This window comes from Larimichthys crocea, chromosome XIII (genome assembly GCF_000972845.2).
Source record: "Larimichthys crocea isolate SSNF chromosome XIII, L_crocea_2.0, whole genome shotgun sequence".
Taxonomy (NCBI): domain Eukaryota; kingdom Metazoa; phylum Chordata; class Actinopteri; family Sciaenidae; genus Larimichthys; species Larimichthys crocea.
The window spans coordinates 16427683-16441481 of record NC_040023.1 but is presented as its reverse complement, the minus strand read 5'-3'; the positions used below and the strand labels follow the sequence as shown (position 1 = coordinate 16441481).

Genomic DNA, 13799 nt, shown 5'->3' with positions numbered 1-13799 from the left:
TGTTGTTTGGTCTAGAGACAGTGCCACTGAGGAAAAGACAGGAGGCAGAGCTGGAGGTAGCAGAGATGAAGATGCTGAAGTTCTCTTTGGGAGAGATGGATAGCATCAGGACTGAGTACATCAGAGGGACAGCACATGTTAGAGGTTTTGGAGATAAAGTCAGAGAGGCCAGACTGAGATGGTTCGTACATGTCCAGAGGAGAGATAGTGAATATATTGGTAGAAGGATGCTGAGTTTTGAACTGCCAGACAGGAGGCCTAGAGGAAGACCAAAGAGGAGGTTTATGGATGCAGTGAAAGAGGACATGAAGGTAGTTGGTGTGAGAGAAGAGGATGCAGAAGACAGGGTTAGATGGAGGCAACTGATCCGCTGTGGCGACCCCTGAAGGGAAAAGAAAGGAGGAGAAGAAGAAAATAACAAAACAATGATCTGCAGTAAAAGCTGCAGCTGGAGCTGGAGCAGTTCCCCTTCGCTCCGCTGGGGGCGCTGTGGCGCCGCTGCGACACTGAGCATCAACTGTCGGCGCTGTCTGCGATGTGAACAGTCAAACCGTAATGGCGACTGCTGGAACAGCAGACTCGGGATCAACAGCCCCGACAGGTATCTAGCCACTAAATATCCATCCTTTGTTTTCTTTCAGACGAACACACAGACCGAGCTGCGTGACATTTTGTAGCGAGGATTAAAAACAAACGGCGTGACTCGGCGAGTGCGGCTTTATCAAGTCCCGGTTAGCACAGTTAGCTCAGTTAGCATCGAGCCTTTGAACCCAACAAACGAGCCGAGCGAGGGTTCGTCTGTCCGGGGTAAACCACGGCGTTAGTCGGCGTTGTTTTTGCTGTTGTTAGTCACGGGAAAATGTTAGTTAGCAGTGTGTTTATATCGAGTTTTTGTGTGCGGGTTAATATAGCTCGTAAAGAAAAGAAATCCCGGGACCACGTTGGCTGAAGTGCTGTGTTTTGTTGTAAAGCCGGTCATTAAATTTTCTTTTTCAATGCTAACGTGTTAGCTGGACGCAGGAGGATGTGCATGAGGTTTTACAGATACAAATCTATTGTGTGAGTAAATGAACGGGTGGTTTTCAAACGGGTCCGTCCATCTATGGGAAACTCCTCTGTTATCCTCGCCCGTTAGCTGCTACACCCTCCTTTTCCTCTCTGTCTGTCTGTCTGTCTGTCTGTCTGTCTGTCTCTCTGTCTGTCTCTCTGTCTGTCTGTCTGTTCAGGGTTGTTGTAAAGTTAACCAACAAAATCCACTTTCACTTTTATAGCTTCATCACTCCTATCAGCTACTCCCTCACACATTTGCCGGTGTGTTTATGTAAACAAATATTGATCTTATTGGTTTTCTATTCTTCTTTATCTAGTCTCCACTCATCTCTGATAATCTTTGTGAAAGGTTTGTTGAGGACACACACAGATAGATAGATGGATGGATAGATAGATGGATGGGTGGGTGTATGAGCAGTGTGTTTTTTTTCCACAGCACAGGACAGATGATGTATCTTGCTAATCCATTTAGTTGTGCGTCACTTATTAGCTTCCCAGTGTGTAGAGGAGTTGCTCTTCCCTTTGGGAAGCGCCCAGGCTGAATCAGTGAATAAAAATAGTGGCTTCAGAGCGCTCTCCTGGCTCCCACATGGCCGTACACACTGTACAAATACAAGATACAGCTTTCTATCAAACACACACACACACACACACACACACACACTCGCTCACTTGAGTGACAGTAACATACTGTGGTATCCATAGTTGCCCTTATTGGCCTTGTTTCCTAATCGGGGCAAGAAGAACCAGTATATTTATGGACTCTTCATAGGCAGAAAATTATGTTAGGCGAGTGTGTCCCATATTATTGCCTTGTGCAGGCTGCAGGCTACATGCAAACAAGGCTGGCAGAGAGTTGTTTAGTACACAGAGAGGAACAGATGGTTTGCCCATTGTTATTAGGCATGTCGCTGACAAGCTTAAGTCATTGTTAAGTAATTGGGTTGGGTAATTCCTCCTCCGAATCTGCTGCACAGCGTGCGTTATTATCTACTTCTTCCATTGACCTTTGAGAAATAACGCAGTGTGATGAGATTGGGACTGCAGTTAATGATTATAACCATTATACATAAATGGCAGTTATTGCCTTAATTAATCAGGGAACCTTTCATCTATAAAATGTTTAGTAAAACATCGCCCATTATAATTTTTCCATCGTCTCCAAATGACTTTGTTTTATTTGGCCATCAGTCTAAAAACCCAAACATCTTGTTTACTATCTAAAAACGGTAAAAACAAAGCCGCCAGAACCAGAAAATGTTCATTGTATTCTTGAAAAATGACTCAATTCACCGAGTTTTAACCGATTTAACTGCTCAATCGACTAATCGTTTCTCCAGATGCTCTAGATGAAACCCATTTTCTCGACTCCTACGTGGCCGTGTATTAAATCTGCTCGGTGTTGTTCATGTACTAGGTTAAGCTGTTTAGGCTGACAGTGTCCTGCTCCACAGATATTAGGACTCAGTTCTGGAGGAGAGCGTTACAGCGAGGTACTCGCATGGGTATGCGTGAGTGTTTTCTGTGAACGCTGCATGAGCAGTGATTATAGTGTGTGTTGTCTTACATCATGAGAGGGGAATGTGGGCAGAATGATGCTCATTGTTTCCCGAAAGGATTGCCGTGTGTCCCTGTTAAGATGCATGACGTTCTCCCCCTCTCTTTCTTCCTCTTGGGTTCCTGTGTCCGAGTACTGTGTGCACCCTGGTTTGAACCTGCTGGGTGCGGATGAATTTCCACACACACGATTGGTACTACAGGTGTATAATCTTTCCCCAGCATCCTTTTGTGTATATATATTGACCTGTGGCACTGCAGCGTTGAAGTAGATGTTGCCATTGGTTACAGGCTAGAGGTGCCCGCGGAGTGGGCGAGATAGTCGGTTTAAACAGCAGGTTTATGTAAGGACACAGGAAATCATGTATGAGTATTTCTTTTATTTCAACTGTGTGCCTTTCTTACAAAACTACTGTGTGCTGTTGTTGTTATCATGCTTACACAGGAGGACAGACTCGTGTCTGGGTCATGCATCGCAATTTAACTTCTTATGTTTGGTTAGCAAGCTGGTAAATTTCACACACACATCCAGAGGTGTTCGCTTGATGATGCCTCGAAAGTGTCTACGAATCACACTTAGTTTATTGAAAATATAGTCATAATGTTATCATATTAGAGTCAACCTAAGCACTAAAAGCACTGCGTGAGACACAAAGTAGGTTGTTACACGGCTTAAAATGTGCAGTTTCGAAAGGACATGGTGACTGTAGACACACATCCCTTGGTACCAGATAAATCTGGAGCAGCCCGCTCAAGGGAGAAGTAGTTCCAGTTCACACAGAGCTGGTGTATCGAGGGCAGCAGTCAGTAACTGTGGCCACATTTAGGTTTGGGCTCATCATTGCCCTCATAGTCATCACCCAGTGCTGGAAATAGTCCTGCCAATTAACCAGCTGAGAGTTTCTCAAACAGCCATTACCAAATTCTTCTCATGATAAAAGCTGCTAACTCAAAGCGTCACTGACTGCATGGATTGACATTTACGTGGGCATCGTGAAGTTGACTCAGTTCCATAAAACTTTTAATGTTTTTCCTTTTTAGGTCTTTCTCACACTGTAAATCCCAAATTAACTTGTCCTTGTTTGTTTTCAGGGACCAGCGGCATCCGAAAAATGGCCCCTGCAGAGGTAAGGACATGAAACATTGTCTTCCTGAGTTGACAAAACACCTCTGCATGATGTACAGCCCCAAGTAAAGTAAATATTGATCAACTCTGAAGGGAAGGAGAACAGGTTTAGGAGAGTTCAAGCCCTGCGGCCCTATGTTTGCTACACAGGTGATAACTCACTTCAGTTCAAAACAGCTTCATTTATCCCACTGGGGGCAATTTGTTTGGCACAAACCACAGTAACACAACTGTACATACAAACAAATCACACATATTTGTATGTATGATCAGTAAACCAGGTCCAGAAAATGAACTAATAATGTCACCGTGTTGCCAGTGTAAGCTGTATTTAAAGTTAAGAATTAATTGCCATTGATTTAGCTGGTAGTAAAATAATGATGTCGAAAATTTAAAGGGTAACAAACAAAATTAGGGCCGTAAAGCTATTTAAAAAAAAGTGATCTAATTAATTACTTGCTTTGCGATGAATTAATCTAATTTATCTCAATATTCGCTTTAAAAAATATTCTATGTGTAATCTGTCACCGGTAGATTTACTCACAGTCTGTGTGTGAGTACTTCATTCATGTGTGGTGTGATGAGACTGGTTGCTCACGGTAGCATCGGATATGAGCGAGGTCTGACCTATGAGCTCGTGACAAAGTGTTTTGTGTTGAGGTGATATTTCAGGCCTGAAGTACTCCGATCAAAACACTTGACTGGACAAATTTCTCCCATCAACAGTTCCATCTGGTAGATCAGTTTTTCCATTCACTGGGCCAATGGGCCATTCATGTTTACAAAGCTAATGTGGTTGTATGATCAGTGACGTATTGGATCGGAGGGGAAACGGAGAGAGCGACTGCCACGCGTTCTTTTTTTTCTGTTATTTTTCCTACACTGAAAACTATAAGTATTTGTTGTAGGGATGTGGAATTTGTTTAACAATATTGACAAAGATTTGTTGTAGGGATGTGGAATTTGTTTAACAATATTGACAAAGAAAACGAGGTAATTTAAGTTTATTTGGTGCTTTTTTAAACATAAAGGTGACTCGTATATAAAGTTTGCTTTCACTCCCTTCTTTTGCTGCAGAGTGTTCAGCAGCTCGTCAGCCCAGTTAATTGCTGTCATGTGAATATGTTTACTCAATATGGCCTAAAGCTTACATACAGCTTGCTCTTTGTCTTCTGTGTGAGACCATATTTAAAAGTTTTTTTCTTATCTGCCCCTCTCCACAGATGCCTGGCTCTTCAGGCACAACTCAAAGTATGAAGAAGACCATTGGACACCGGGGCGTTGAGACCACCACAGGAGAAACCACCTATAAAAAGGTTTTTTTTTGACACCCACAACACTGGGGTTAGGGTTGAAAAGTGGAAAAGGTGTTTGGTGTTCTAAAATTAGTTTGGGAATTCCACTCACTAGACACCTAAGAATAGAGAAAGAAGTCACACGGGTGGTTTACTAACTTTTCCTCTCTAACCTCTCTAGACCACGTCCTCTGCCCTAAAAGGTGCCATCCAGTTGGGCATCACTCACACGGTTGGCAGCTTAAGCCAAAAGGCAGAAAGAGATGTTCTTATGCAGGACTTTGTGGTGGTCGAAAGCATCTTCTTCCCCAGGTTGGTAACAGAAGCTGAAGTTGGAATAAACACAGTGAATTTGTGTGTTTTGATTTCATGTGGCCTCAACAGCCTTTCTGTCTTATGTGTTTTCAGTGAAGGCAGTAACCTGACTCCTGCTCATCACTACAGCGACTTCCGCTTTAAGACCTACGCTCCTATCGCCTTTCGTTACTTCAGGGAACTCTTTGGCATTCGGCCAGACGACTACCTGGTTAGTACTTCCACCAAACACAGCTTTATGTTCACCAGAACTGCTCTGGTCATGGTTTTAGTCACTGTTTCTGTTGTGATTCATGTAGTTCAGTAGTTTTTTTTCCACAAACCCCCCACTTATGAAGATGAATGGTGTCATCTAAAATATTTCCAGTTTTCGCTCATGATTCTTTCTCTGCTGCACGTTGAAAATTTCCCTTCTCTCTGATAAGATGTCACTTAAAGTAAGTAAGTTGGAGCAATCAGGAGTGACAGTTGAAGTCTGTTACCTTTTTAGATGCTACCACTATTTATATGTATTCTATAATTAGTGTTCTTTTATTTCATATTAACATATTTTATTCCTATGATACCGTAACAGTGTCTGAACCCCCACTTAGTTTAGTTATATTTGAGTTCTGGATATGCCAACATGTTGATACTAATGCCGACTCTTCTTCCTCTTGAAGTATTCTCTGTGTAACGAGCCACTGATCGAGCTGTCTAACCCCGGAGCCAGTGGATCCATCTTCTATGTCTCTAGCGATGACGAATTTATCATCAAGACTGTTCAACACAAAGAGGCAGAGTTCCTCCAGAAACTCCTGCCTGGATATTTCATGGTGAGCCTCATAACACAAAGTGGGAGTGTGTTCAGTAATGAGTGATTATTATTGCAATGATTATAATTACCACATGAGTAGGAGGCTGGAATGAGTGGGAACTCTAATAATATCTTTCTAATTCAAGGGTATCGCATATCTAATCTGTTTTTTCACATTCCTCTTCCAGAACATAAACCAAAACAAGCGCACCCTTCTACCCAAGTTCTACGGGCTGTATTGCGTCCAAGCAGGGGGCAAAAATATCCGTATTGTAGTGATGAACAATCTTCTGCCTCGGATAGTCCCCATGCACATCAAATACGACCTAAAGGGCTCCACCTATAAGAGACGAGCTTCGCCTAAGGAGAGAGAAAAGGCCGTTCCTACTCACAAAGACCTGGACTTCATCCAGGACATGCCTGACGGCCTGCTGCTAGAAGCGGACAACTACAATGCCTTGTGCAAGACTATACAGAGGGACTGCTTGGTGAGTCACAGAGACGCTTGTTTTTCATAGATTTGATTTATACACGTAGTATTTAGTATTCCTGAGGGTTCATTTTCAGCACAGACCACAGTAGCTGGTAGCTTGAGAAGTGCCAGTTCACTTCCAGGTGTCCTTGAGCAAGGCATCAAACCCCTCCCAGGTCACCGCTACACGGCAGCCCCTTACTCCACCATCTCTCCACGTTTGCATGTTTCGGAAACAAAACTCTAGGACATTTCCAGCTTCTCCTAAAGCAACGGATCTGTGTTGTTAGACGGAGTTGTCTGTCGCTTTAGTTTAAGTTTAAGCCCCATCGCTGCTGCCAGTGTAGTGTTGAGATGACTCAAGCTCACATGACACTGCAAACTAATACTTTGTTTACTTTGAGGGATGATATCTATTTAAATGATGGGATAGACTAGCATTTATGGCATTTGTCAGTGCAGCTAACGCGGGATGTCATTATGTCGTGTGTAGTGTCAGACTAAGGAAAGCCAAAGAACTTAATACGTCAGAGGCTGCGGCTCGTTTATTCATCAAATTATCTCTTTCCATTAGAGGCTAAGCCGTCTTTGTGGTCGCTTTGTGGTCACTGCACTGTTCCTTTGCTTCTCCAGCCTACTTAACTTCAAGTCACAGTGGTACGACGTGAATCAATTTATTACCACTTCTGTATTATCTTCTCACGTATCCCATTTACCATGACCACTCTGTGTCTCTGTGTGCGATTTGATTGTGTGTCTACCACAATATGAGAACTAATTGTTGCTGTAGCTCATGAAACTCTATATATGAATAATCTATATTTATTGTATTTGTATGTTTTTATTTAGCTCTTGCAGAGTTTCAAGATCATGGACTACAGTCTGTTGATGGGAATCCACAACATGGACCAGGCTAGTCGAGAGCGGGAGCGTGCTGGGGGCAACTCGGGGGACAGCGGGGGGTCGGAGGGAGCAGTCACTCCAGATCAGCGCCGGCCACAAGCCCAGAAGAGTCTGTACTGTACAGCCATGGAGTCCATCCAGGGGGAGGCTCGAGGGAAGGGAGCTTTAGATTCAGAAGACCAGTGAGTGCTTTGAATTTGAATTGGTTTGTTTGTATTGTAATCTGTGACTGTGGCAATGAAATAATCTGTTGTTTCTCTGGTGTTTGCAGCATGGGCGGTATTCCATCTCGTAATTCTAAAGGAGAGCGGTTGCTGATCTACATCGGCATCATCGACATTCTCCAGTCCTACAGGTCAGAGCAGCAAAACCGGGTTCCTTTTATATAAATATTTGTTCTGAATTCATTCACCCACATTACACATTTATATAACTTGCAGTAAATTGTTTTATTATGCTTTTATTATTTAGATTTATTAAGAAGTTGGAGCACTCCTGGAAGGCTTTGGTCCATGACGGGGTAAGATCCTGCACATTAAATGTTCTTTAAAGATTAACTAGATATTGTTAAGCACTGAAACTGAGAAGAATGGCTCATAGTACTGTATATCATTCAGTATACTTAATATAAATTGTATTAATATTCTATTCACAACTGGAACGATAGCTCTAATTGCATATAGACGTGAATGCCGTAGTGACTGTCAGATTCTAATGGCCCTGTTGCTGTTTTTTCTACTCCAGGACACAGTTTCAGTTCACAGACCTGGCTTCTATGCAGATCGTTTCCAGCAATTCATGTGCAGCACGGTGTTCAAGAAAATTCCATGTAAGTATTTATATGTGCGTTAATAAGTTAATACCCTGATGCATGGTTATCCCAAAGTTGAAAGGTCTAGGTGCCATTATTGATCATTTCTGCTTTTCGTGTCCTTCTTCTTCAGTAAAACCATCACCCTCTAAGAAGAGTCGTGGTGGGGGTCAGGCAGGTCTACGAAGGGCCCCCACCCTGGGAGCTCCCACCCCACTCTCCCATGCAACAGGACAGTCAATCTACCACAGCCACTTTAGAAGCACAGACTCGGAGGCAGACAGTGGTAAGAACAGAGACATCACAAGTAACATGATTAAAAACATCACGTAGATCTATAAATTGTGTCTACAACCACAGTTTCACTCATAGCTGCACTCAGAGTCGAGATACTTGCTATGAAATATGTAATTATTGTTGATACTTTGCACTCAGGCGTGCAGTCGGGCAGACCAGATCTTGTTCCAAGGACCCCTCCGCTGGTAGATAACCCCGCTGACTATGATGCCAACCTATCCACCTCATCACTAGGCAGCACAGGAGTTGCCTCCATCTCTCCTCCCCTACGGTAAAGCTTCATCAAGATGATAATGCTTTTTAATCTTCCATCTCACTTTCACACTTTTTAAACTTTCTTTGCTCCGACACTTTTCTCTGCAGGTCTGTAGGAGTGGAGGTCCACAAATCAGCAAACACAGACCTTGACCACGGTTCCCCTCACAGGTATAGAAGACGGTTGATAAGATTAAACTGTAAAATGAAGGCAGTTCCTCTTGCTTGTCGTATTAATAGCTTTTTCTCTGTTTCAGTTTGGGGGCAGAAGAGGCTTTAGGTAATTCAGGCAATCTGTCTGGAAATGAAGATGCAGTTTCACTCTCAGACATCATCCCCGAGACCAACATCTGCTTTGTAAGTCTAAACAATCAGAAATTATTTCTAATTATATTGTGGCAGCAGCCAGTGTTAGTATGTTTCCTTCAGAATATGGGTACTGACATTATTTTTTTATCTTCACAGTAAATAAAACAAACAGACAAGTGCCATCTAAAGGCGAGGACATTTCTGGACGTGGTGAGGTGGGTTGAGAGTGCAAGTCCACCGCAGATCCTCCGCTGCATCTCCCATTCAGTATATACAGGGATCGGTGGGTGAAGCAGCGAGGTGCGGTGGAGGAATAAAGGAAGCAGTAGTGGGGAGATCAAGAAGCCACAAGACTGTCACTGTGTGCACACATTTCCCCCCTCAGTGTCCCAAAGCTCAATTGTCTTTGATATACACCTGGAAAAAAATGACCCTGAATTGGCAGCTCTTCAGTAGCAGCATTACAATGATTAAACAGATTTTCTGCTGTGAAGACACAATAGACAAAATAATTACTTGTATATAGTAAGAAGTTCATGCCACAGTCACCAGTGGATGGTGGAGGCAGTCAGATTATCCATGAAGAATCAGTCATCGTGTCCACTCGTCGCAGCATGAAGCGATACGAGATGGCACCGCAGGCAGCAGTTCAACAGGGAACCACACATACTTAAGAGCACATGAAGGACATGGCCTGCGTTTGTAGGAGTGGGAATTTCCCTGTGTGTGTTCATGCACAGTCTAAGTGGGTTCACATTTCCGTGATTCACACTCTAATGTTCTCGTTACCGCACATCCATTTCCCCTCAGCACCTCCTCATGAGCAGGGGCACTCTGAGCTCACCAGCGGTCAGATCGTTCAAATCAACACTTGCTGCTGTCGACTCTGCAATCATGTATGCATTTCTCTTTACTGGTTGTGGATGTACAGTATTTGTTTTGAAATCGGATTTTGAAACATCGGAGGGATGGGTTGAAACAGACCCAAGTGGCGATTTTTGTTTCACGTTTTTGTCATAAGTTATTCTGCTGGAATCCACGGTGGTGCTGCAAAGGTCCAACTCGATCTTGCCACTGCTGAATGTACATTACAATGTTTTTCTTTATATAGAATGTGTCTTATTAACATGGCAGACCACATTTTGTGCAACCTTGAAAATCTCCCCCTCTGATGTGACCATATGTGCTGAAGTAGAAGAAGAAAAGCTGGCCAGTAGATGCTGTTAAATGAAGTCATCCTATGAAGCTAAAGGAACAGTAACAATTTCCAGCTACTGTCACCTGTTCGTCATGTTTGTGCCTTTACATGTTTGTCCCTTCCCTAACATGTGATGTATAACTGACATTTTTACAGGTTAGCGTTGTAGTCACACAGATGAACCTGCCTTATCACTACAGCTGAAGTCATTAAACTGCCATTGTGTGTCTGGAGCGACTGTCAGTCGTCAGAGTTTAAAAGAATTCCAGATTTTAATGCAAACACTAGTACAATCCTTTTTGGTTACGTGTATGTCGAGTGTTCAGTCACTGTGGTTTATCAGCTCATCCTTTTCTCTCTCCCAACATCAGACAGTGATGGTGTTTTGTCTCTTATTAATCATTTCTGCTGGTTACAGAAATGACACCCACCCACATCCACTCTTGGACCAATATTACTAACTGTGTTTATAACTTCTTTTTTTTTTTGTATGTAGTCTTACTCAGCTTATAGCTAGCTGTTCATAGTATGATGCTTTGTTTTCCCCAAGATGTTTTATGTTTATCTTATTATTTAGGGCACTAAACAAGCTACTGAGGTGGCTAGCAGAGAGCTTTTTACCCCACAATATATTTCTGATACAGAAATTTGAATCACTACCAAGTGACTGTAGCAAAACAAACTCAAGATCTTAGACATCATCTCATCTCAGAAGTTACTGTTCGTCTTTGTTAGGCACATGTGGTCTATGCAGCAGAGAGGGAGAAGGGGAAATGTGAGTTGTCAATATAGAAAGAAAGAAAACTACTCATGTTCATCAATGCACAGTTGAAGATTTAGGACTGAGTCTTTTGTATTGTAAGCCAGTCGCGGCACCAAAGAAGTAGAGGAGTTCCTGCAAATGTTCAGGATTCAGTACAACTGACATAAGGATAAAAATGAAACACTCCTGGAAACCTGCGTGGACTGATATGTTGTATATGGTAATAACACTGGGTTGACCTGTGTTTTAAGGATTTATTATTAAACTGGATGTTGTTGTTTTTTTTTTGTTTTGTTTTTTTTGAGGAGGGTAAATGATTTCACGTCTGATAAGCTGTATCTGACCTAAACCCTGTAAAGATTTATTTTTTATTTATCAGAGAAGTGGTTTACATTGTGGCCTGAGACATTTCAAGATTTAACTCCACATTCCTGTGAAATTCAAGTTAAATTTACTGCAGGTTGTGGTAGCTCTTAGAACTCATTATTTTACCACCTTTTGTGCTGATGTACTTGATATGGATTATTTCTGATATTATGCTGAAATGTAAAATATTATTTCAAACAGATTAGTTGGTTGAGAGACAAACAGCCACCAAAGAAAACACTCCAAGAAATTCTTCATTATAAGAAAAATCCAGATTATATTTTGTAACACCTGCGTTTTGATGTTTTATGTTCTGTTTTTTGTTTTTATTTTATGTGTGGTACTGTATAATTGCTCGATCCAGACCAGTTCTGTCACAGTTGTTATATACTACACCACGGCACAAGAATAACAACATCCTTCGGTGCTTAAAGAGGGCGGCGCATTCAGTGTAGACACTACAATATATTTGAAGTAATGCAATATGAACCACAATCTGCCACCTTTCAGCTCTAAGAAGTATATTTATTAACATGGTTGATTGCTGCAGGCTGAAATGATAAAAGTTGTATTATGTACCTTAGATGATTGTACGTATACTGTATACTGACAGAAGGATGTCTGAAACTTTATAGCATGTATTGCTTATGAAGGGGGACTATTTGACAATTTCACTTTTTATATTTCATGTTTAGATGGTGATATGATAGATAGATTCTCTCCATGATGATTCTGGGTTGTTAATCTCCCACGCTTTTTCTACATGAATGTTTCACACGGCTTGCGAGCCAGACGTTGCTGGTTGTCCTATATGCTTCAATTACTATATTTTTACTGTGTATAAAATGTGTATATGTACATACGAGTCACGGAAATGCCTTCTCATGCAATATGTGCTGCCTGTCCCTCCTGCCATGTTTCAGTTATGTGGTGGTGATGTTTTCATGTCTGATTTTAAAGGATTAAACATATTTTCTAAGTCTTGGTTTTGGTCTCTTTGTTCATGTCTGTTATCTTAGTACATGTTTCAGGGCGAATTATTTGTGGATGTTTTTTGTTTTGTTTTGTTTTGTTTTTAAAGACCATCTTTGTGTCTAAATGCATTTTAATAATCTCTAGAGAACATGTAGATGCTTCAACCACTCGGATGACTTATTAATTCACTGTTTTGCACCCTGTTACCTAACTTTCACACTCTTCATCCACAAAAATTGCCCTGTGATTTCATAATCCACATTACCTGGAGTGAAGTGTTTGCCACTAATACAGCGTTTGGTCTCAGCAGCCAGAGGATGTAGTCCCTACACATGCAGATCATACTAAAATGAAACCCACGAAACAGGAGTCCTGGTCTTGGCCCAGGATGGCAATGGGTGTTCCAGTGATAGGGCCCAGTTTAGATGAATCTCTTAATGGGGCGCCTCGCTGTCCACTCACAGCTGAGCCAGGTAGCACCTAAAGAGAACTGTGAGAAACTGGGGCAAACTTTTCTGCAAACTTTAGAAAAAGAAGCTTTCTGATTACAACAGCATTTACCTGAGACAGGGCGATCAGAAAAGCGAATCTGGTTTGTGATGTCAAGAGAATTTTTCCAGTCATATTATATTCAAATACTACTTGATATACAGAGGTCTGTGCTGTTGCAAATATTATATTTCTTATTAATATAAGTGTCTTGTCCTGGTTTTATGTTGCCTGTCCTGCTTTTATTTGGACACAAATGTTTGCTTTGCTTTTAATCCTAGAGGAGGACTATGGACTCCATGGCCAATGTTAGGATAAATCAAACAGCAAGGTGTGAACCTCTTTCTTTTCACTCTGATCTATAAAAAAATCATTTAAAAAACTTTTGTACCTACCTCAATCGGCCTTCTAAACAAGTTGCCAGTCGGTACATTACAACAATTACAAGGTTGAACTTTTATTTTTATTTTTTCTATACTCCGCTTTTTATGCTGTTCATACTGTATATACTTTAATATCCACATATCTATGTACATAATACAACCTGATGTTTAAAACATGTGTTTTAGCATCCTCTGCATCATTAGACTATTGTCGCACAAAAAGTAAGGACATCTGTTTTGGGAAGATTATTTCTTTGTAGTAACAAAGCTTGGCAATAATTCTTATACTGTTGGAAAGCCTGATCATTTCACTCTTAAATCGTGCCACATTTGCAAGGAACATGCATTTGGTGGATGAATAGCAGAGCTGAGTATGTGAATTTGCCAAACTTCTCTGCCAATGCCAAACAGCTTATCTTTGCTGATGAGGAGGAGCCTC

At 41.6% G+C, this 13799-nt stretch overlaps 1 protein-coding gene across 2 annotated transcripts; it reads left to right on the top strand.

Moving 5' to 3' along the window:
• The first annotated feature begins 481 nt into the window (after window positions 1–481).
• pip5k1ab (phosphatidylinositol-4-phosphate 5-kinase, type I, alpha, b) lies at window positions 482–12497 on the top strand. Of its 2 annotated transcripts, XM_027287099.1 has the most exons (17): window positions 498–601; window positions 2505–2543; window positions 3700–3734; window positions 4957–5049; window positions 5210–5340; window positions 5437–5554; window positions 6006–6158; window positions 6328–6627; window positions 7461–7696; window positions 7786–7869; window positions 7986–8034; window positions 8259–8343; window positions 8459–8611; window positions 8761–8893; window positions 8986–9048; window positions 9135–9234; window positions 9343–12497. In XM_027287099.1, exons 1-17 carry the CDS (start codon window positions 556–558, stop codon window positions 9343–9345), a joined length of 1821 nt encoding a protein of 606 aa, XP_027142900.1. In that variant the 5' UTR covers window positions 498–555; the 3' UTR covers window positions 9346–12497. The 2 variants fall into 2 exon arrangements, with proteins under 2 accessions (XP_027142901.1, XP_027142900.1); XM_027287100.1 differs by lacking the exon at window positions 2505–2543 and having other exon boundaries at window positions 482–601.
• Window positions 12498–13799: the final 1302 nt, after the last annotated feature.

What these genes read in the sequence shown, in the direction of transcription:
- pip5k1ab (XM_027287099.1), top strand. Translation starts at nt 556, where the DNA reads ATGGCGACTGCTGGAACAGCAGACTCGGGATCAACAGCCCCGACAG. An exon ending in TCCTGCCTGGATATTTCATG is followed by an intron (nt 6,159 to 6,327) that starts GTGAGCCTCATA and finishes TTCCTCTTCCAG; the next exon opens with AACATAAACCAAAACAAGCG. An exon ending in AGGCTTTGGTCCATGACGGG is followed by an intron (nt 8,035 to 8,258) that starts GTAAGATCCTGC and finishes TTTCTACTCCAG; the next exon opens with GACACAGTTTCAGTTCACAG.